At 52.3% G+C, this 22259-nt stretch overlaps 1 protein-coding gene across 3 annotated transcripts in view; it reads right to left on the bottom strand.

Annotated features, from left to right (window-relative positions):
• Positions 1 to 12087, bottom strand: part of LOC133355574 (protein Wnt-5b-like) — a 31034-nt gene extending 18947 nt beyond the window's left edge. For all 3 annotated transcript variants that reach the window (XM_061572917.1, XM_061572918.1, XM_061572916.1), the window contains exons 1-2: positions 11022 to 12087; positions 536 to 783 (exon numbers count right to left, since the gene is read on the bottom strand). In XM_061572917.1, coding sequence (XP_061428901.1) covers positions 536 to 783; positions 11022 to 11113 — 340 coding nt within the window. In that variant the 5' untranslated portion in view covers positions 11114 to 12087. The remainder of the gene's footprint in view (positions 1 to 535; positions 784 to 11021) is intronic.
• Between the last annotated feature and the right edge of the window lie 10172 nt (positions 12088 to 22259).

Raw genomic sequence — 22259 nt, forward strand, 5'->3', positions numbered from 1 at the left:
CCACCTCCCCACAGCCCCGCCCCTGACTGACCGCCCTGGGGCCCACCTAGCCAGCTGGCTGCTGGGTGGAGCGAGCGGATCGCAATGGCAAGGTTGTGAGTTCAAATCCGGGTTTTGGAGGGTGGAGGTGACTCAGCTAATCATGCTTCGGGGGTCGATACAATGAGCAACCCCTTTGTAAGGAAGGCAAAAGTAGTTATCCTGTGGATCGACGATTCACTGCCTAAGGAATGTGGAATTTCAACCACTCGCTCGGGGCTAGGGTTGCCACGTCATCCCCCAGACCCCACCAGGACGTGTTTCTCAGTCCACAGACTGACATAACGTCCCACACGAGACTGTCCGGTGCCCACATCTCGGTACGCATCAATTCCTGCCACCCGAACACATTCGGCGCCCAACACCCAGAGCGTCCGGGTCAAACCAGGTCAGCTGACAGCCCTACCCGGGAGCGGTCAACAGGAGGTGACCCCCCCCTCCCTCCGCCTCACTGCGTGCATGAGCATGAGACGCTCCGTGTGACTGGGACGCGTACCTGACTGAGCCACGGGTCCAAAGACCGAGTCGGCGCCGAGAGCGGTGCAGTTCCATCGCCGAGATCGGAACTGGTGCTGGCATTCTCTGAGGGCGAGGCGGGCACCCTCGCCGATGTGCGCCACGTGGTCCTGGTACAGGTGGCAGAGCTTGCGCTGCCCGGGGGACAGGCCGGGCGCCGAGGCGCACAGCGGCTGCGCACCGATCATCGGAGACTCGGAGCGGTCAGGGGCCCTCAGGGCCAGCGACCTGCGGCACGAGCAGACGGGGGGGGGGGGGGGGGTAACGAGGTGAGGGAGGAGGAGGGAGGGGGAGTTTGAGGGTGGGTGTAGCCGTTGTTGTGATGGTGATCAGCAACATCATCAGCGGCAGTATCAGCAGCATCACCAGCGTGGCCATCATTATCGACATCGACAGCATTAAGTCAGTTGCAGTAGCAACTGACTTAATGATCATCATGATTGCCGTCGTCATCATCGTCAACAGCAGCATCAGCAGCATACAATACTGCAACTACGTCTGCTTCACAATTGGACGTTCCGGGTCCGTGACGCCGCTCGATATGCCACCGTGTGCCGCCGTCGGCGTCCGAATTGGCCAAAGTTGGAAAAATAAAATTGTGCCAGAAAATGATTCGATTGGGGGATTATCAGCAGCAGGAGCGGCAATAATCCCCCCCCCCTCCCCTGCTGCGACAAACCTGACAGCACCCTCCTGCGAAAGAGTCACACGAGTCGGCGAGGCTCCCCCGGGTTAAACAAAGCGCAACAACAACACCAACAATCATAACGAGCGTAAGCGATGGCGACGGCTTTGGTGGGATGCCTTCGTCCAGCAGTGGAGTGAACATGGCTGCAACAAGGACACAGGTTTTGTGTGTTGCTTTGTTGCGTTTCTCCCCGCGTCGAATTGTTTCCCCCAGAAATTACGTTCGGCGTCAAGCGGAAAGCGGCCGCGCATTGTAGGCCTCCGTTCGGCCAATGAAATCCGAGTCTCGGGTTACTAATCACGACGACGGGTGACGTCGACGACAGGGCTTAATGGGATCTTGGGTGCGCAGTCAAACATTGCAGAGCGCTGAACGCCCGTAGCTGTACGGCGGAATGCACTTGTGATTGCTACAGCGAACGTAATCATCACCAGCATCATCAGCGGCAGACGTCGTAGTCGTATCAAGAAGCATTCAGCATCAGTAAACATCATTGCCATCATGAACTACAGCAGCGACAGCAGCAGCTGATCCATCATCAGCATCGGTATTGTCATCATCAGCACATAGATCCACAGCCGTATGTCGATACACTATATACCAAAGGGCTTTATATTCATCGCTGCCATCATCAGCTACATGAGCAGATAATCCACCATCAGCATCATAATCAGCATCAGTATCGGAAATTATCATCATCAGCACATAGGTCCACACCCGTATGTCGATACAAAAAGGCTTTATTTCAGCCGGAGCTGTCCGGGGCTGAACTCCGGAAAAATGTTGTATTCGTCCGTCCCGCCCCCTCGACTGCCGAGGTTGGAAGGGGTTGAGGAAAGGGTGGGGGGTTGGGGGGGAGTCCGAGGGGTTTGGGTTTGAGGGACCCCGGATAATATTCCACGCATAATTAAGCCCTGATACGCATTCAAAGGCACAAAGGCATAGGTCCCCCGTATAGCCTCAACAGAATATCGGGGCAAGTGCTGTTAGCGAGTAGCACCTATCAAGGACGCGGCACCGTACACGAGGGGATGGGTGGCCAGCACCACGCCCGGCCGCCTATGTCTCCCCAAGGCCGATCGTTCACACACCGCATCAGGTATACAGTACTCATTTAAGACTGAGTCGACCTAGGGAATTCCCATGAGGCTTTGCGTTCTTGATAAATCTCCCGTATCACAGTTGTACACATGTTCCACACTATGCACACACGCAGTACATTTACACAGTCCCATTGGCGGGCAGTGGTGGTGCATTGCGCCATGAACACGAGCGGACGGACGGAGCCGCGTTCGATTCCCGACCAACGTTAGCAACGAACGATGTCAGCTGCTGCCGCCCGCGTGGTGAAGTATGGTCAAAGCCATCCAGCAGTGGACCGTAAACGATGATTATTACGACGCTCATTTCTCAAACCGAGATCGAATGTCCCCCCCCCCCCACCCCTTGGGCCGCTTGAAAACGAACGCGCTCCCGTGTGCCGCTGTGAAACACAATCAAGACGGACGCGGGCGTACATCACGATACCGTGATGTACAAATACAATCGCGTTCTCCTGAGACGCGTGTTGCCGATGTATTTCGCCGTGTAAACGAGACGGCATCTGCTAGTGCAATAATCGTTCAGAAAGTCTGACCGGAGTTTTAGCGATCTATATATGTGTGTGCATGCCTACCGGCGCCGCGGGGATTTAGTCAGACTTTCCTGATACCTTCCCCCTACTCAGTATTCATCGCGGCTACGACATGGATAGGAAACGTGAACACTGACAAAGAAAATGTGGACGTGGGGGGCGGGTGTTGGCCACATATTCCCAATTCTTTTGCCTCAAAACTAAAAAAATGCGCCACACAATTCAGCTCTTTTGAGTTGGTGGTCTGGTCAAGGCTGAGCGATTTTCGAACGCGCACTTTTCTGCGCATCTTGTGCGCTGATGAATATAAAGAACACGGAATAAAAACTGAAAAGTGCGCAATGTAAATGTGTCATCGTCCACACTCTTCGACTACCATTCTGCAGACCACAACAGCTCACCCACTCGCTTACTCATCCACTCGCTCGCCCGTCCACTCGCTCGCTCGTCCGCTCGCTCGACCGTCCGCTCGCTCGCCCGTCCGCTCGCCCGTCCACTCGCTCGCCCGTCCACTCGCTCGCCCGTCCACTCGCTCGTCCGTCCACTCGCTCGCTCATCCACTCGCTCACTCACTCGCTCACTCATCCACTCGCTCACGCATTCACTCGCTCGCCCATCATCCGGAACGCGTCCAACTAGCGTTTCACACCCGGCAAGCTAAGCAGGTATTTATTGGGCCAGGGAAGCGCTCGGAACGGTGATCACCATGCGTGTAACGTACAGATCCCGTCGGGCAGAAACCTGCACTGTTGGTCGGTGCCCCACCCGCCTTCGCCAACCCGCAAAGACCAGCGTCGTGAAGCATGGTCATATATCCCACACGGCCTATGAGGAGGAGGCCTTCATCCAGCAGCAGATTGATCATGGCTGCTGCTGCTGATGATGATTGTTTTATACATGTGCTCCTGTACCGTTGTGGAAGCGAAACCGGTCAACCTGTGCTGAGAGGGAGGTCGCTTCTTCTCCTCTGCTGCCCCCACTGTCTGGAGCTCTCTCCACCCAGACCTCCCTGCGCCTGTTCAAGTCTAGGCTCAAGGACTTTGCTCGTCCCCTCTGCCTGTGACTGCCTCCCTGGCCAGACTATAAATGCCCGCTGCGCCTTGGGATGCGGTTGCCTATCAACGTTAGACACGTCCAGGATGTAGTGCCACGTTAATTGTAGATCATATTTGAGTTAAAACAGCTTCCATTTAAATTCACGTGAACTAAAATTGTAACTATAGAATTTTTTCTGTAAAATATTGCTCATCATATTTCTATAGTTACAAACACAAGACTAAATGTATACATGTCTTGCCCTATACCACATGTGTTATGCGTAATATGTACGCGTGTTTGTGTGAGTATTGTGGGGAGCGGTGGCGCAGTGGTTAGTTCACTGCGCTCCAAACCTGGTCACGCCCAGCTCCATTCGCACTCACGATCAATATCCGTGGCGAATACTCGAACCGGTGCTGGGCCTCCAGCCTCGGAATTGAGTACCTGGTGCGGTTGGTAAATATCAGCACGGGGAAGACAAATGCGGCCGGGCATGATCAATCCACTGCTGGATGAAGGCCTCCGCAATCGTTCACTGTGGAGCCTTGATAGACTTAGTGTTGCTACTGAATCATGTGTCAGTCAGCATTACATTTGTTTATCACAAATGCATACGTACAAATGACATATTTAATACTCTGTATCATAAATTGTGTATGTTATCTATAATATATAATCGCGTATCGGCAATATTAAGCATGGCCAAAACACACATATAAATAGGTTATTATAGAGACGGTGCTGTGTATATGTATATGTTTCGTTGTACATACTCGTAGGTGATGAATTCATATCGCGTTCACAATCACATGCGCGTGCATGATCACATCTTGATTGCAGCCGTGCCATTTCCCCGCACAAGTTATCGCCGAGTCTCAAGTTGCTCGTATCCAAGAGGGTCCTGCCCCAATTTTTGGGGGGACGTATGAACCGATTAATTGTTCAACGAATATTTAAGGCGGGAGAGAAACCCCAAGCGGGGGAGAAACGCGCACGCCTACCACGTCCATCGCAACAAGCCGACAGCGCCGCGCTATGCCACTGCTGGATGAATACGCCAACGTCGTTTGACGGACACATCATCGCGACAGCAGCCTGCAGTGTGGGTTGGGCAATGTGCTGCTGCTGCTGTTGTTGTTGTTGCTGGCACCAATGATCCGTTCAAATATCACTCGCCACTGATGTTAGCCGTGCGCGGGCCCAAAAAGAAATAACTCGATTCTCCGGTCACGGCTAACATCAGTGGTGAGTTATGTATGTGGACTTCTACGGGGATTTTTTTTGTATTATAATATTATTGTACCATGTACATAGTTGTTATTACTCTCTGAAATTATACATGCGCAGAATAAGGCTACCGCTCCCCGCGTACAAATTGATATTACATACGTATATATATGTACACACGAAGATGTGACACAGACAATGATCTCCCCGTGTAGCCTTCAGCAGACTGTTGGGGCAAGCGCTGTTAGCGAGCACCTATTAAAGCCGGCAGGGAATAACACGAGGGGGGCGAGTGGGCACACAACCGCACCCGGCCGCCTTTGTCTCCCGAATGGCGATGCTTAAATCACCGCACCAGTTACTCATTCAAGACCGAGTCGACCCAGCGGATGCCCAGGACAGATTAGAATATTCTGCCACTGCTATTGGACGTGAGCGGGGAAATCGAAATGGGGTTCGTGGCCACGTCGCGTAGCGCGCTTACCACTTGCGTCCCACAGCTCCCAGGACACTCGGGAAACACCCGCGCGGGCAGAGTGTGCGAGAGGGATTATGTAATAGTAATCATGTTCTCATCCCGGATTAGATGCTCTAAGCACGGCTATTGCGATACGGGCCCATGGGGATTGTGCTTTGTGGTGGTGGTGGTGGGGAGCGGTGGTGTAGTGGTTAGCGCGCTGCGCTGCGCAACTCGGCGACCCGAGTTCAATTGCCGCTCACGGCCAACACCAAGTGGCGATAATATCTGAACCGGTCCTGGGTCTCCCCTAGGTCGACTCAACCTCAAATGAATAGCTGGTGCGGTGTGTAAATATCGCCACTGGAGAGACAAAGGCGGCCACGTGTGGTGCTGGCCACCCACACCCTCGTAAACCGTGGCGGCCTTCATAGGTGCTTGCTAACAGCACTTGCCCCAACAGTCTGTTAAGGCTATACGGGGGACCTTTGTCTTTGTGGTGGTGACAGGAGTGTAGCAGTGAACGGTGGCGCAGTGGTTAGCCCACTCAGTTTCCGAATAACTCAGGCGAACTGAGTTTGCTATTCCCGGCCGCGGCTTCCATCATTTGATATCTGAACCGGTCCTGAGCCTTTCCCTGCTGGGTGAAGGCCTCCCCCAAGCCGTCACCATCGCTCACAAATCCTGCCACGTAACAAAGACAAATATCCCCCGTATAGCCTTTAGCAGACTGTGGGAGGCAAGTGCTGTTAGCGATTAGCAACCTATGAAGGTCCGGTAACGGCACACGAGGAAGTGGGTGGGCAAAGCCAAGGCCGCCTTTGTCTCCCCAGGGGCGATGTGTAACGATCACGAACCCTGATCTCATCGCTCCCACTCGGCGGCGATCGTCCGAGTTTCCCTCCTTTGACTGCCGCTCCGTTGCCAGTCTCGGCCGCTTCTCTCCATCACGTGTGCTGCCCAAGCCCATTTGCCTTTCTTAATGCAACATGTGGTATATGTTTAGGTGTGCATATGTTTAAGGTTTTCTGTAATGTTATATAACGGCAAAAACCCATAACATTATCACAAAGAGTGTGTCAGTCGCGAAGTTCCTTAAATCCTCAAAGCCAATGGACGCAACTTCACGTGTCAACCTACTTGCTACGCTGCCTACTACCAACTACAGGCACCCTGCTTAGCGCGCTTGTCAATGACATACTCCGCGATGCCAACCCTGTCCCCACGAGTGCACCGCACCAGCACGACCCGCGCGTTCATGACAACGTGGACTGTCGTGGGCATGTCTTGGTGAAACGAGGAGCCGGTGCGAGGCAGTACAGCAAGTAGGTTGCTGGCAACACATCCATAACGGCGAGTCTCCGGTCACTCCGGTTTATTCCCACGAGTAAAATGTTTTTTTTCTTACATCAAATAAAATCAACGAGGCAATTGGTCAAACATCCAAACCGAGATCTTCTCGAACTGACCAGCGTGGTGAAGTATGGTCAAATATGCCAGACGACCGTAGACGCGGAAGGGTCACCATCGAGCAGTGGATTGACAAAAGAGCTGTGCACGCGAGTCCAGTGACAGCAGACGGCTCCGTTGCGAAGTAAAACCCGACGCGTAAAGAAATGCAGAAACAGACTTCCACCCAGATGCGTGGAATGAGGTCGACTTGCAGAGAGACGCCCGCGAGACGAACATTGCTGACATTTAGTGAGACCTGTTAGCAAAGAGTCCGCTAACCTGCACCGACCAGCGCGGTGAAGTATGGTCAAACCACAGTGAGCGGCACGGCGCACAGAGGTCCTCGTCCAGCAGTGGATCAACACGAGGGCGGCGCGTGAAGGCATCCGCTGAGAGAATCCAAGGTTTACACAAATCAAGATAGAAGAGAACGTTTAAAACTACAGAGTATAATGATGATGATGATAATAACAATATTGCACAGAGACGGATGGGTGGCGCAGTGGTTAGCGCACTGCGAGTGGAGTCTGAGCCGGTCCTTAACCCCCCCCCTCACTCCTCCCTTTCAACCAACCCGCAGTGACTAGCGTGGTGAAGTATGGTCACAACAACCCCCGCGACCGACGCGACGCGACGAGGCCCTCGTGCAGCAGTGGCTTTACAAAGGAGCTGTAAGTAATAATTACGAGTAATAATACATTACATATTGGCAATAATAACAATAACGCACATCGCTTTGTTATTGCTATATACTTATATATCGTGTGTATCATACCATATGTAGATGACAAGTTCGATGTTTGCTCGTGTGTGTATACGCTGACCAACGTTATCATGTAACTAAACATCATAATAAAATAGCGTCGCTGCATGTACCGAATGTTGCGAACAAATAAGAGGCGCAGACAACACTTCCATTGACCCCGTCTCTCCACGTCGAAATAAAGCCGCGAACGCATCCCATCTGCACCACGGCCTTCCTGCGACTGAATACATTGCAGCTGCATTGACTCAAGGCAAGCAATGATCGGGAACTGGGCCTCATGTAGTAAGTGGCACGACTTGTACCACATGCAACGCGATACACGGAGGGTGATTATTGTGTTTTAAAATATGCGTGCGTGCTATTCGAGACACGTGCATTGCGCATGAACGTGAGTATCCTAAGCGTTCGCACATGGTTACGGAGCTACACGCATGCACGTCCGTGTGCTACTTATTCCGTGACATGCCCTTTGTCAATCCACTGCTGGATGATGGTCCATCCCCACGTTGGTGTCAGCCACAGAGGGTGGGTTGTTGGCTGGGTCATACTTCACCTCGGTGGTCAGAGCAGAGAGGTGGTGAGAGACAGCACGAGCGGTTCAAGAAGTTATCACTCGCCACTGATGATATAGCCGTGGCGGTGCCATTGTTGCTGGCACGTCGTATGTTGGTGAGATGCGCGCGTGAGCAACGTCCTGGACGCACGTAGATCCACGTGACACGTCGCGAACGTAAGGGGACATTGTTTGTCCATTATTTTACCAAAACACGCGTGCATACATGTACACGTGAACCTGCACAAATATGCGCGTGCACCTCTGTATTGGCCCGATAGTATAACTACAACCATGGTAATTCATAGTTTAGCGTATAGTACTTTGTCAATACGAAGGGCTGCTGGATCCATGGCTCACCACGTCGGTGAGCTGCGTCGGTCACGGGGGTGGTTTTGACCATACTTCACCACTCTGGCTCAGTGCGGGTTGACGGGGCTGGTGGTGTCCAGAACCGATCCGGATGGAACTCGCCACTGACGTCCGAGGCGCGGCGGGGATCGAACTCAGCTGAGTGAGTTCGGAGCGACAACTTCGCTGCCCACTGCGTCCACATCTCCGCAAAGCGCCATCGTGTTCTACAAGTGGGGCCTGAAGGCTGGCACGTTGGCACACGAGTAGTGGCGAGTAGTTGCTCATAACTAGCACATTCTGGAAACTATAATGATCGACTTTGAGCCGCCCCCCCCCTTTCAAATAATCTAAGCAGCGGATGTTGATCGCTTCCACTTCTACGCGATAGCCTAAAGAGGTCTGCAGTGCGTCAAGCCGCGCGCGGAACGCTCACACGAACAGCCGTAATTATATAATCGTCGCCGTTGTCAGTGAAGCGAGTAATTCGCCGTGCGTGCAGTGTGACGGTCAAGACGATAGAAAGCGGGCGAAGCCTTCTCCCACGCGACAACCCCCGATACAGAAGGCCGACTGACCCACCACACGCAATCCCACCGTGCCTTGTGCATCTACACGTGCGGGGAGCTGGTGGCGTAGTAGCGTTCAGTGCTGCGCTACGAACCCGGCGACCCGAGTTCGATTCCCGCTCACGGCCACCAACACGCAAGTGACGAATGTCTGAACCGTTCCTGGGCGTCCCCTAGGTCGACTCAGCCTCAAATGAGTGCCTGGTGCGATGTGTAAACATTGCCACTCGGGAGACAAAGGCGGCCGGGCGTGGTGCTGGCCACCCACCCCCTCGTGTGCCGTGCCGGCCTTCATAGGTGCTACTCGCTAACAGCACCTGCCCCTACAATCTGTTAAGGCTATCCAGGGGATCTTTGTCTTCGTAGACCTCACTGTAATAACCCATTTATTAACCGCCTCTTGTCAATCGCATCACCGCGCCGATCATTTGGGGTTGGCGAAAAAGAACCCAGGAATGGTGCGGATACCACGCGCCACTGATGTTAGCCGCGACCGGGACGCGAACTCGGCTGCACCACCGTTCAACCCACGTCACACTCACGCAGATACAAATATTAACAAGGCCAATACAAAGATCACCCTATGACGTTAACAGACGTTTGGGCCAAGTGCTGTTAGCGAGCACCTATGCAGGTCGGCACGGCACACGAGGGGATGGGTGGCCAACACCACGCCCGGCCGCCTTTGTCTCCCCAGTGGTGATGTTTACACACCGCACCGAGTACTCATTTAAGGCTGAGCTGACTTCAGAGAGGCCCATGACCCGTCAGATATTCGCCACTGGCCGTGAATCGAACTCATGTGGCCGGGCTCGTAGCGTAGTGTACTATCACTGCACCACCGCCCCCCAGATTAAACGCAGAAAGACACAAGCACACAAGCCCACGTCGACACAACCACGCATTCGCGTAGACGCAGACACAAGCCCACAGTCACATGCAGACACAAAGCCACGAAGACATCGTCACCACACAGACACGTATCAGACACAAGACACGTGAAGACACCAGCCCATAATACAGGACAGGACACGTGCACAAACCCGAGCAGACGCAGCGGACAGGCATTCACATCGGCACATATAGACATACATATAGACACACATGTAGACACACATATAGACACACATATAGACATATATAGACATATATAGACACGAAACTATCACGTGCACACAAACACAGATACGGACACAAGCTTACACGACACAAGGGCGCAACGCGGTTATGGGATCGCACACATAACACCGAATGGCGTGTGCAGTCAAAGAAACCGTCGTCCGATACAACCCGGAGACTCAATCACGTCGAACCGCACGGCGCGCAGACACATCGCATCTCGTCGCGACTCTGAATCGATGCTGCTGACATGACGCACTCCCAGAGACGGCCGTGGCGCCGATGGGTTGTGTAGGAAGACAACTTGATTCGTTTCGTTTTCATTCGGAGAGAGAATACACACGAAGGAAACGTATCGAGACCAACGTTCTGTTTATACGCAGACTATTGGGGGCGTGCGGTGTCAGCGAGCGGCACCCATCTGATATGAATGCCGTGGCCACGCCGCACCAGGGGGTGGTGTGGCCAGCACCACGCTCGCCCGGCCCTGCTGATGCTGATACCCGGCGGGCCAGCCAGTCGCGTAAGGCCGAGCGAACCTCGAGACCCGCGGCAGTGTACGCACAGAGACGCGTGGAGCAGTGATGAAGGAGGTGGGGGAGCAAGTCCTTACCACCACGAGGTCGCCCCGACTGTCCACAGTTGAACGAGCACAAGTCCCCAACAGGCGAGTCTCAGATGGGGCCCACTCGGAGGCCGACTCATCTTGAATGCCAGCGCTGTGCGGAGAAGCGAGGGGATGATGGGTCGCCAACCCGGTGGTGGTGAGTGAGTGAGTAGCGGTTGTAGTGATCGCTCCGGTCAGGGCACTCTGGTAAAGGGTGAATGCAATTGCACGCGCGGTGTGAGCCGGTGCACGGATGAGTGGCGAAAGTGGTGGAAGAACTATTGTTTTGAAGGGTAGAAGGGTGAATTGTAATGTTTGTTAAAAGATGCGATGGTTGAAATGGTAAGTTTAACAATGAGGACGGTGATGATGATGATGAAATATAACACAGAGGAAAATGTATAAGTACGAAGGGATAAACTACGTTGAACAACGAGATTACGGCGAGATGATAGAATAAGTACTCCTTGCATAAACATACATAAACCTTAGAGTTTAAATAACATAACGATATGCTTTTAACGCACACGAAAAATAATAAGTAAATCTTGCTCAACGGCAGTTTCCAGCTAATTATGAAAACGCACACATGCAGTTACTTTTCCCGCACCATACTAAACAAAAACACCACATTTCACATTACGGCGCACTACAAGAACACGCATCCTACAAACGACTCTTGCAACAACGTTGCCACTGTAATAATGTCCCACTGCGTTCAGGCTGGAGTCACAGACTTACACGCGAACCACTCTAAACTGTACAAGAGCCTTCACAAACAAAAAACGCACAGACGCATCTCGTTAAATATGAGCAGCGTAAGAACCCTAAACAATGCTCGCTGCGCAGTAGGCGAAGTGGTCGTATTCCCAAATCGTCTCGTGCCTCGACTCCTACTTCCAAACGAACTTCTTAAAAAAATGCTGATTGGCGTCACGAACTCATCACACTCCCTCTCTCTGTCGAGAAAGTGAGCGAGAGAGATGACGGCTGGTGGAGAGAAAAGGGAGAGCGTGCATGAAGGGAGCGAGAGAAGAGAGAGAGATAAGTGAATGAGTGAGTGACCCGTGGCCTGGATAACACGCGCGTGTGCTCATGGCTGTCCAGTAGCGCGGTTATAAGTAGTCCCACGGGCGGCACGCTATTGGTTGGGTCGCCAAGGCTCAGAAGTTTATTTAATTTTTTAAGGCAACTTTATCGTGTCGTACGTACACCGCGCGTAATTGCACAGCGGGTCTATGAGCATCACATGCGAGTCATCAGCGGTGTGCGGTGTCCGCGGGCTACGGAGCGCGCCTTGCAAAAGGGGGGGTGGGGGGCGGGGTGCCCGGGTAGGTGGATCGCGCAGAGATGGGTGACGAGTGGCTGTGTGTTTGTTGCAGGTGACTTCACCCGCGAACCGTGCCTACGTCCCGAGCGCTTTGTTTGACCAGGCGGCACCACACTGGTTAGTGTGGGTTCGGTGAAGGAGGTTTCAAGGATGAGTTTGACATACAGTCTATATATATATACTGTATATGTACTGCACGGGGAGTCTACAGCGCGACGTGCCGATCGCTGCGTCACCGCTCCTTGCCTATCGCAGTCGCCCAGTGCAACTTTGACAGTCAATCGAATCTTCACACAGCCGAAGACGAGTGAATTCTATTCCCCGTGGGGGTGGACCAACTTGGCTGCAGGAAATGTCTCGCGGATTGAACGGTTCCCGCCGTAGTAACGTGGAATTGTAACACCCACTGGCCCAAGGACAAACAAGGGACAAGCGATGGACCCCGCATAACTCGGTTCGTTTGACCCGGGGGTCAGCCTCGACTGAACACTGACCACACCTACGACGCTCCTACGCATTATCTGCCAAGCCTTCAAGCTCAAAGTCAATGTCAAGAAGGCATTACTGCCAGCGCCGTGAATACCACTGCACCTCGCCATCGCTTCCTTCCGTCTGCTAGATCCCATCGCTTTTGCAACGTCGACACTCGACCTCCGAGGTCTGTTCTTCCGGTCTCATCATCATCGTCACCACCACCACCACCGCCACCACCACCACCACCACCGCCACCACCGCCACCACCACCACCACCACCGCCACCACCGCCACCACCACCGTCTGCCTGTAAGTCGACCTCTGAGTGCCACTCCACTGTCCGTCCCGGTAACTTGGCGTCCTCCACGCGGCACATTACAACCTCCTCTCACCAACTGCAGCTGCACTTTCCTGTTCACAACCTACAATGCCTTCACTTTCTCACCGAGAATTTTCGTTCGGGGCCACTAGAATGGTAGGTGACTCGTGGGCCAGCCACAGCCGTAGCGAAAGGTAGACTTGACGTGGTGTGCCGGGTGAGGGGAACACTGTCCGGGTTTTCCGCACCGGGTGATGATCACGCCCCGTCTGTAGACACACAGCGAGCGATTATACGCAGGGAGTGCAGCACCTCCGATAAGCACCGTCGGCTATGTACGGTGTGAACGAAGTTATACACATGCATGCAACATCCATATTGCTATCCTGCACTGAGCTGGAACATCTATGCGTGGTGAATTATTGGTGAACAGCATGGCCGTGGGGAAGCCGTGTGCGATACGGGTTCAATGTTGTTTAGCAATGCGTACAGAGCAATTGAAAATTTGTTTAAATGCACAGTGAAGATTTAATCTTAATCGGCGACTAATTTAAAGTCATACATCAATTCACCCTATCGGTAATGACGATTGTTTCGACCATACTTCACCGCGTTGGTCAGTGCGGGCTTGTGAAAGGGCGAGAGGAGACACGGGGGCCTGTTCATGCATCACGTGCTGCTAATGAGAGCCGTGGCAGGGGATCAATAGCAGAGGGCCAGGTTCAGAGTGTAATGCGCTAACCGCTGCGCCACCGCTCCCCCCGCCCCCCGCGAGAGCTCATTGCTATGCAACAATAACAAATTGTATGATTTCAAGGAAAAATAAATACCCTAATACAAATATACGTGTATATAATATTCATCTTGGCTTTGAGCTGCGAGTGATAGCACAGCTCATTAAAAGGAGCGTAGAACATAGTGAAGACGAATTAACTAAATCATAAATGATAATTGGTTCTTTACCCTTCTATCTGGCAACAAAACTGACACCTTTTTTTGTTGCCAGATAGAAGGGTAAAGAACCAATTATCATATTTTTACTGGCAAATGAGGTCCCCATAGTGTAAATCATAAATGTTTTGTTATGGGGGTCACCTGGAACGCGCCCGATCCTGTGAGATTTCTGAAGCTCAGCAGGCATGTGAGCTTGGTTTGGACTTGGATGGACTCCGACGTATCCCGGAGACTCGCCGAGTTCCGGCCCTGCCCGAAGATGGTCGTGCGGCGATGGATTCTCGAGTCTATCTGTGTGGAACTGTGAGTGTGTTTACCCTCCCATAGAATGCGTAGTAGCCCCCCCCCCCCACCCCGGGCACTCGATCTGTTTTCCTGCCACGTGCAACCCGCTCACGAATGACCAAACATTCCGACGATGACCGTGGCAAGAAACACAAGTGGGACCATGGCCAATGGTCGAGACTGACCAACGGAATGGCAGTCGAAGGAGGGAGCACGCCCGACTGATGTACAGCCCCCACGCAGATGAAATGACACCAGATCAGCTCATGCGCAGGAGCTCGACGAACGCCGGTTCGATTCAATGTCCCGGCGCTTCTGTCCACCAATGTGTCCATCCTAGTTGATCGCGTGCGGTCGTGTAAAAGTGTGAGTTCTCTCACCTCTTTGTATACGTCTGGCCAGCGTAGAAGAGTAGGCCAATTACCCTCTAGAGGTGCTTTCTAGAGCTCAACCCCACCCCACCACCACCACCGCGTTTCGTGTGGAGGCACCGACCGCCGGCAGTGGTGTGAGCGAGCCATTGCAAGGCTGCCCCTTTGCCTCTTGCACGTCGCCCGTGTCAGAGGCAAGGGCAACCGATGCCCTCTTGTGGAGGAAATGCGAAAGCGCAGCGATGCTTTGACGCGCACGTTTTTTTTTTAAAAGCCAATAATGATTTGGGGCTCACGACAATTGGCCAACTCCGTGTGCCTATTGAGTCACGTGCTGCGTTTGACACCGTGGCTAATTTAACCTGCGGTGACTCCCTTGGCGAGGCCGATGGGGTTTTGGTTTTCTTCATCAGACACAGCCACTAAAGTGTGACGGAGTGTGGTGGGAGGCGTTGGTGGCTACGCTGCTGCTGCGGCACGTGGCTGCTGCTGCTGCTGCTGCTGCTGTGGCACGTGGCTGCTGCTGCTGCTGCTGCTGCGGCACGTGGCTGCTGCTGCTGCTGCTGCGGCACGTGCACGTGGCTGCTGCTGCTGCTGCGGCACGTGGCTGCTGCTGCTGCTGCTGCGGCACGTGGCTGCTGCTGCTGCTGCACGTGGCTGCTGCTGCTGCTGCGGCACGTGGCTGCTGCTGCTGCTGCTGCACGTGGCTGCTGCTGCTGCTGCGGCACGTGGCTGCTGCTGCTGCTGCTGCACGTGGCTGCCTGCAGTAGCCCAGCACCGTGGAGGCAGCAGCGAGGGTTGGTGGATCGCACCACTCCCCGTGGGGTCGAGCTGCTGCTGCTGCAGCTGCTGCTGATGCTGCTGCTGCAGCTGCTGCTGCTGCAGCTGCTGCTGCAGATGCTGCTGCTGCTGCAGCTGCTGCTGCTGCTGCAGCTGCTGCGTGCTGCTGCTGCTATACCCCTGGCTGGCCAAGGGAATGCGGTACAGGAAAAAATGTGGATCCCACCTGTTTCATTTGTACGGAATAGAGTGTTGCTCCCTCGCGCGCGTGGAGTTTCTCCTCGGTGCTCCGGTTTCCTTCCACCACATGCATGCACAAAGCTCATTAATTATCCGAAAAACACCTCGCGTGGGAACCATACACGAGGGAGACGTAGATGTACAGGACAACAATGGATCTTGTCGCACTGTTCTGCCGGTGTGCCCACCGCCACCACCACCACCACCACCGTGCCCGTGTCTGCGAGCCCCCCTGGAGGGCGGCAGTGACGCGGTTAGCGAGCCGCACTACGAGCCCGGTGACCCGAGTTCGATTCCCGCCCACGGCCAACACCCGGGGAGGTTATCTAGACCGGTCCTGGGCCTCCCCTAGGTCGGTTCAGCACCAAATTAGTACGTAGTGCGGTGCGTAAACATCGCCACTTGGGAGACAAAGTCGGCAGTGCGAGGCACTGGTCACCTACCCCCTCGTGTGCCGTGCAGGCCCTCATAAGTGTTCGCTAACAGCACTTTCCCCAACAGTTTGTTAAGGCTATACGGGGGACCTTTATTGTATCCCTGTATATGTGGCTATGTGGTGTTCCGTGTACGTGCCTGTGTGTAATTGTTAGCAGCACACTGGCCTTGCAATCCAGAGGTCGCCAGCTCGATATGATCTCCTGGCGCGGCAGTTGAACCGATTGGCAACATCCCTTTAATCCCCACGTGCCACCGGTCCACCCAGCTGTATAATTGGGTTGACCACGGTCAAGTCGTGTGGTGGGGTAGAGCGTGGGTCCGCCTACCCCCGTCAAAGACGTCTGGCCATCGTGGAAGAGTACGGGAAATGCCACCTACAGGGGTCTCTCTCACAGCGGCCTCTAGCAGAGTGACCTTCGAGAAGACGCAGCACGTTGGGAGGAGATACCACACCGACTCAAGCCAAATGAGTGCGATGATTGGGCAGAAGACATCTGGGGTTGACTGGTCGGTTGATGATCGTCGGTACTTGACGAAACAAATCGGACAGCGCGAGCCGAGAGAGGAGGAACGACCACCGCGGAGACGGAGCGATGGAATTATAATCGTGCAACGGATGGCTGACGTCAAAGAGGATCGTGATGTCGGCGGCTTGTAGTGCGCCTTCATTCAGCGGTGGATAGATCCTGGCTGACGTGGATTACCCAAATGCGTCTCCGCTGGGCACAATGATCCAGGGGGTGACAGTGCAGCGGCGTTGTTCGTCTCACATTCGTGGCTCACATGAACAGTGCTCGTGTAAGCCAACATCATTGGCGTGCTGCACCCATAATGTCCCCTCAAGGGCCATAAGATCTGTGGATGCAGATCTTCTTTCTGTATTCCCAAGTCGAGGTTTCGGTCTGTGGGTGACCGAGATTTTTTCCCATGTAGCCCCCAGGCTATGGAACGCTCTTCCACGAGGTATCAGATGGATCTCTGAGTCTGTGGACATTTTTAAAATGCGCATACGCTTATTCAATGTTTAGTACATTTAGTAAATTATATTTAAAATGTATTTACAATATTATGTTTATGCTGAGTGTCTGCTGCTGCTGTGTCCTGTCCAGCGCTACGTCAATGTCATTATTATCATCATATTGAACGGTGAAGGTTCGTGCGAGTGGGTGATTCGCGCCCTACCCTACGGAGGCCCGGCTCACATCAGTGGCGAGAGACACGTGCGAGCCGCTCTTGCGCCCACCCCTTACCTGCCCCGAGCTCCTCCACGCTTCACCAAGCCGCACTGACGAAAGTGAACCAAGCATGGGTCAAACAAACCCACGTGACCCACACGGCGTGTGTCGGCGGGGGGAGAGTGGGGGCGGCTCCATCCCAGTGCTGGATTAAGCTAGTGCGGGACCTGTAGCATATGTTATTAAGGGGCCCTAAATTAAAAAAAAAGAACATAAATATTAAAACACATACATTTTTCACTTGCACAGTAAAGTAATTGTGTTTTTTTTATTTGCTATACAGGCAGATAATAATACAAATTGCTAACCTTAAACACCCAGTCGTTCATAAAAGTTGAAGGCAGTATAGTACTATAGTAATAGAGCAAGTGCAGAATCACTGAACCGGAATTGATAGCTTGAAAGCATTTAGCGCGGTGCCTTTGAAAGTGCGGGGCCCGTAGCAAATGTAGCTACTTGTGCTACGAGGATAATCCGGCACTGCTCCATCCAGCAGTGGATTGACAACGGTCTGGGGGCAACCGCACGCGGACCGTCATCACAGCATTTCGTAGGATTCACCGATAGGCGGCGCAGACGTAACGTGTTCATATAGACAGTGGCACGTGTATAGCGTGGCGTTTAATCACTCTTAATGACAAGACAATTGGGCTTTAGACAGATGGAAGGACCCTCGTTTAAAACCACGTGTGAGCCCATTGAGACGAAGCCTCTCTCTGTCTTTTTAATGGGAGACTTGGGCCAGGGAACAGCACAGCATAGGGACGTGATACCGGCTCAAGACAGAGTATTACAGAGTATTCAAGACAGAGTATTCAAGACATACTATTCAAGACAGAATATTCAAGACAGAATATTCAAGACATACTATTCAAGACAGAGTATTCAAGACAGAGTATTCAACAAAATAAAGGAGCAGCCCTTGTATTGTTATCTCACGCAACTGCTGATGGAAGGGCCTCTAATGGAGGAAGAGAACCCCCTTCTAGATGGTATTTGGTTTCCTCTTCCAAATTTTGCCAGACACCTTGGAAGAAGTGGAAGTACCCACACTTTACCCCACCAAATGCCACCTCACGATCGACTGACCGTGGTGGATCCATTTATACTCCTGGCTCGACAGAGCACAGAGGCGATTTAATGATTTGGTAATGCTGCTGCGTTGGCAGTTGTGCACAAAGCACAAACAACAAAAGCAAAATGCGAAACATTCTTCAATAACACAAATAAAAAACATACAAGGCAACGTTTCGGGCAATAACCCTTCTTCACACCACGTGTTGGCTAGTTGTGTGGTAGGAAACCAGAGTGGACAGAGAACCCCCATACCTATGAGAAAATGATGCTACAATTCCAAAAACCTACTTAAATAGATGAGCAGACAATACGTCTTCTTTAAGTGTTTGTCTCTCCACGTAAAAAAAGCATCTTTCCACAACCCATCAATCCCACAGCCTTATTGGAGTGCATAATTTCAGCAGCATTGCATTAAATAGAAGCAAACTCTGGACCGCTTTCTACGCAGTGTCTCAACAACTCAGGCTTGCTTGAATGCATGCCCGGTGAATTACCAAATGTGATGGCCAAAGATCCCCCTCCCCTTTAAGTTGTGGGTCCCACTTACCTACTCGTTGCCCTGTTTCGTTCAGACACCGCTGCATTGCCCTGCAGGTGAATGTCCCTCCTTCACCAGCGCGGAGACGGAGTGATGAAGGCATGAACTAAGGGCCATTCGCAAGTTACATCATATTGATTGTTCATGGAAGTGGGCTTGGGCAGGGCACGGACGATGGCCAGTGGTGAAGACGAGGAACAGGAGAATAATGCCCAACATTTGCTCTACCGTCAAGATCGAGGGGACGCAATCAGCTCGCGTGCAGGAGCTCGATGGATGGTTGCATCGCGAGACTGTAAAGAGATGGCTATGGCTTGAGGAGGCCTTCATTCAGCAGTGGATCGACCATAACCGATGATGATGACGACGATGCTATGAAAATCGACAGCAGGCTCCAACTCCGTGTGATTCATCAAGCCCATCTCGAAGCTTGGCATGGTCGAGGAATGTGGATGCAAGGGTTGGTAGATCACACAGAAATTGTGAAATTCGTGAACGCTAAGGGCTGGGAGGTGGTTATGAGATGGGGGTGCATCGAGTTGAATTGCTAACCACCGGTGTGTGTGGACATTTGAGTGTTATATCCTTGCATGCATCGGGTTTCTGCGGATACTCTGATTTCCTCCAATATAAAAAAAAACACTCATTAAAATGCGATTTGGGCAAACAACCACCCAACGCGGAACCCTCCTGAGAAAAAATTGTACGATGTTTAACATCTTTCGCACTGTGAGTAGCCAACCGTGCTAATCGGAGGTGCGGGGGAAGGACAAATCCAGTGAAGCTGTTACTAACCAGATAAAGCGTCGATGGACCATCCCCCTCAAACACTCGCTGTTTAAAATGTACACGTTGCTTGAAATGGTCTGCGTGGGAGCGGTAGCCCAACGAACCCGTTGATCCGAGTTCGATTCCCAGCAACAGCTCAGAGTGGTCAGCTACAGGCCATGGACGTGGATGGGTGGCCCCTGTGCCGGGCCCTCTCTGCAAGCTGCTGATGGAGCGGCTGCCATAGCAGCGAGTCAAATCTGAACTGGTGGCTGTTCCCCACAAACCCATTCACCCATAGCACACTGACCAGTGTGGTGAAGTATGATCGCACGATAAATGCTGAAAATTGGATCCCAAGTCAAGAGAGAGAGAGAGGGGGAGCCATTGATGTGATGTGGTTGTGCAGTGCGGGGCACGTTTTGTATCCTTTTTCGAAAATCGGCTTTGCAGTGATTGTGTCGCTGGTGGGGAGTTGTGTTCAGCAGCGTGCGTGGCGGAGAGGCTTGCGAGTACAATTATTGAGACACGCTTGTTTGGGATGCAGCCAGGGGTGAAACATGGAAATGTGGAGTCGGAGGGGACCGCGGGTGGTCACGTTTTTGTGGATAATCTGTTTTGAACACGGCCCTTAATGTGCACCAAACTTGTCGGCTAACTCGAAGCAGACTGCCTTGGATCAGCACACAATGGGTTAGAAATCTGTGCGATTTGTTAAACAGTTGCTTGACTGAAGAGTCAACCTTTTGAGTTAAGAGCCCATTGAATTCACACTTTTTCTTTCTGCACTGGCATATAAAAAGCCTGATCGTTTTTTGCTTCTTTTTCCCAATAAGTTAAGTTATTTTTCAAATGTGTTGGGGAGACCATCAACCAGAGTTGGATTCACATCATAGCTGCTGTACTTGTGGATGCACCAGCTACGAGTCCACAAATTGAAACCAGCTTTGAAAGAACTGTAAAAGTTAAATTTTTTTACAGCCATTAGTAAATCCACTGCTGGATGAAGGTATCCCCGCGAAACCATGTCAATCGTGTGATTTGTTTGACCGTATCATGGGACATTTTTTGCCAGTATAAAGTATGAAAGATAGGAATAGGGTTTCCCTTCCTGGAAATAAAACAGATGTTAAGATGTTCAAACAAATATGCATTCTCTTTGAAACTGACGATGCGTATATTATCAGAGCATATATAGTTTCCATGTTTGCCACAAGTACATGTGGTTAATGCAGACTTTGATTTCTTGCAAAAGGAATCTATTTGGTGTTTGAACATCTTAAGATCTGTTTTATTGGCAGAAAGGGTAAAACCTCCTCTAACGTTTCACGTTTCGCCAAGCTGCTCACTGAGGGTTGGGTGGAGGGGGTGGAGGAGAGGGTCCCAGGACCCGTTAAGATATAACTCACCAATTCACCTTCTTTTGCGTATTGCCATTTAAAAGCAACGGGTGAACTGCAGTTCTACGTTGAGGTGAGACAGCCGATGGCTTCTGTGGTAGCAAGGTGGGATCACCGCTGCCGACGTCCCTCTGGGAACACGGCTCGTCACTAACGGGAGTCCCTCGCCACTGATTTTACCCTTGGCCAAGAAATGAACTCGGGTTCATAGCCCAACAAGCGAACCATTGCGCCACCTCTCCCGCAAAATATACCTTGAAGAGGAATCCAGTTGTTTGACTTGGCCCTGTTCCAATTGAGCAGTCGTGAGAACTGGCGAACGCCATCCAGGCGCGCTCATAATTCCACGGGACAGCCAACGGAATGAGATCATTCCCATTGGGTGGCGGCGGGAAGTGGGTGGAGTGCGCGAATGGATGCCATCGGGCACGTGGGTGGCAGCATTGTCGCGGCCGCATGGAAGGCTCATTTGAAGTGTCCGGTCACACAAAGGAGGCAGCGATTCATGCAGGCGCGACACCAATTGTGCATCTAGCAATCATTAAACAGGCAGGCCCACACCAGGACAAAAAAAAGTCGACTGGGATCAGAGGAGGTGAGGGGGTAGGTAGGTGGGTGGGAGAGAGGCATTAATTGTGAAACTGACAGCATGTCTCTTTTACGTTTGTGTTGCGATGAATCTACGGCTCTCAATGGACGAGAGCTGCTGAACACCGTGCGGCACTTAGAGCACTTGCCAACACCCGACCGGTGTGTGGGCTTCATTGGATTCAGCTGCTCAGCTGGTGGTGTTCACAGTCCACGGGATATTATTGTCTCCTAATAAACGGTGCTTACTGCCCTTAAATGACGGACGGATCAGAAACGCGGACATTAATGAAATAAAATTGAACGTAAACTGAAAAGTAGACTGTGAAGTGCGGAGATGTGGGCTCGCGTGATCACATTGAGAGAGAGAAAGAGGAACACGTGGATTAGAGAACATTCGCGAAGTTAACGACAATTCAAATTGTTAAAATAAAACTGCAAGTGGGT

The sequence above is a fragment of the Lethenteron reissneri genome, chromosome 51 (assembly GCF_015708825.2).
Source record: "Lethenteron reissneri isolate LAM-NWPU_2019-01 chromosome 51, ASM1570882v1, whole genome shotgun sequence".
Lineage (NCBI taxonomy): Eukaryota > Metazoa > Chordata > Hyperoartia > Petromyzontiformes > Petromyzontidae > Lethenteron > Lethenteron reissneri.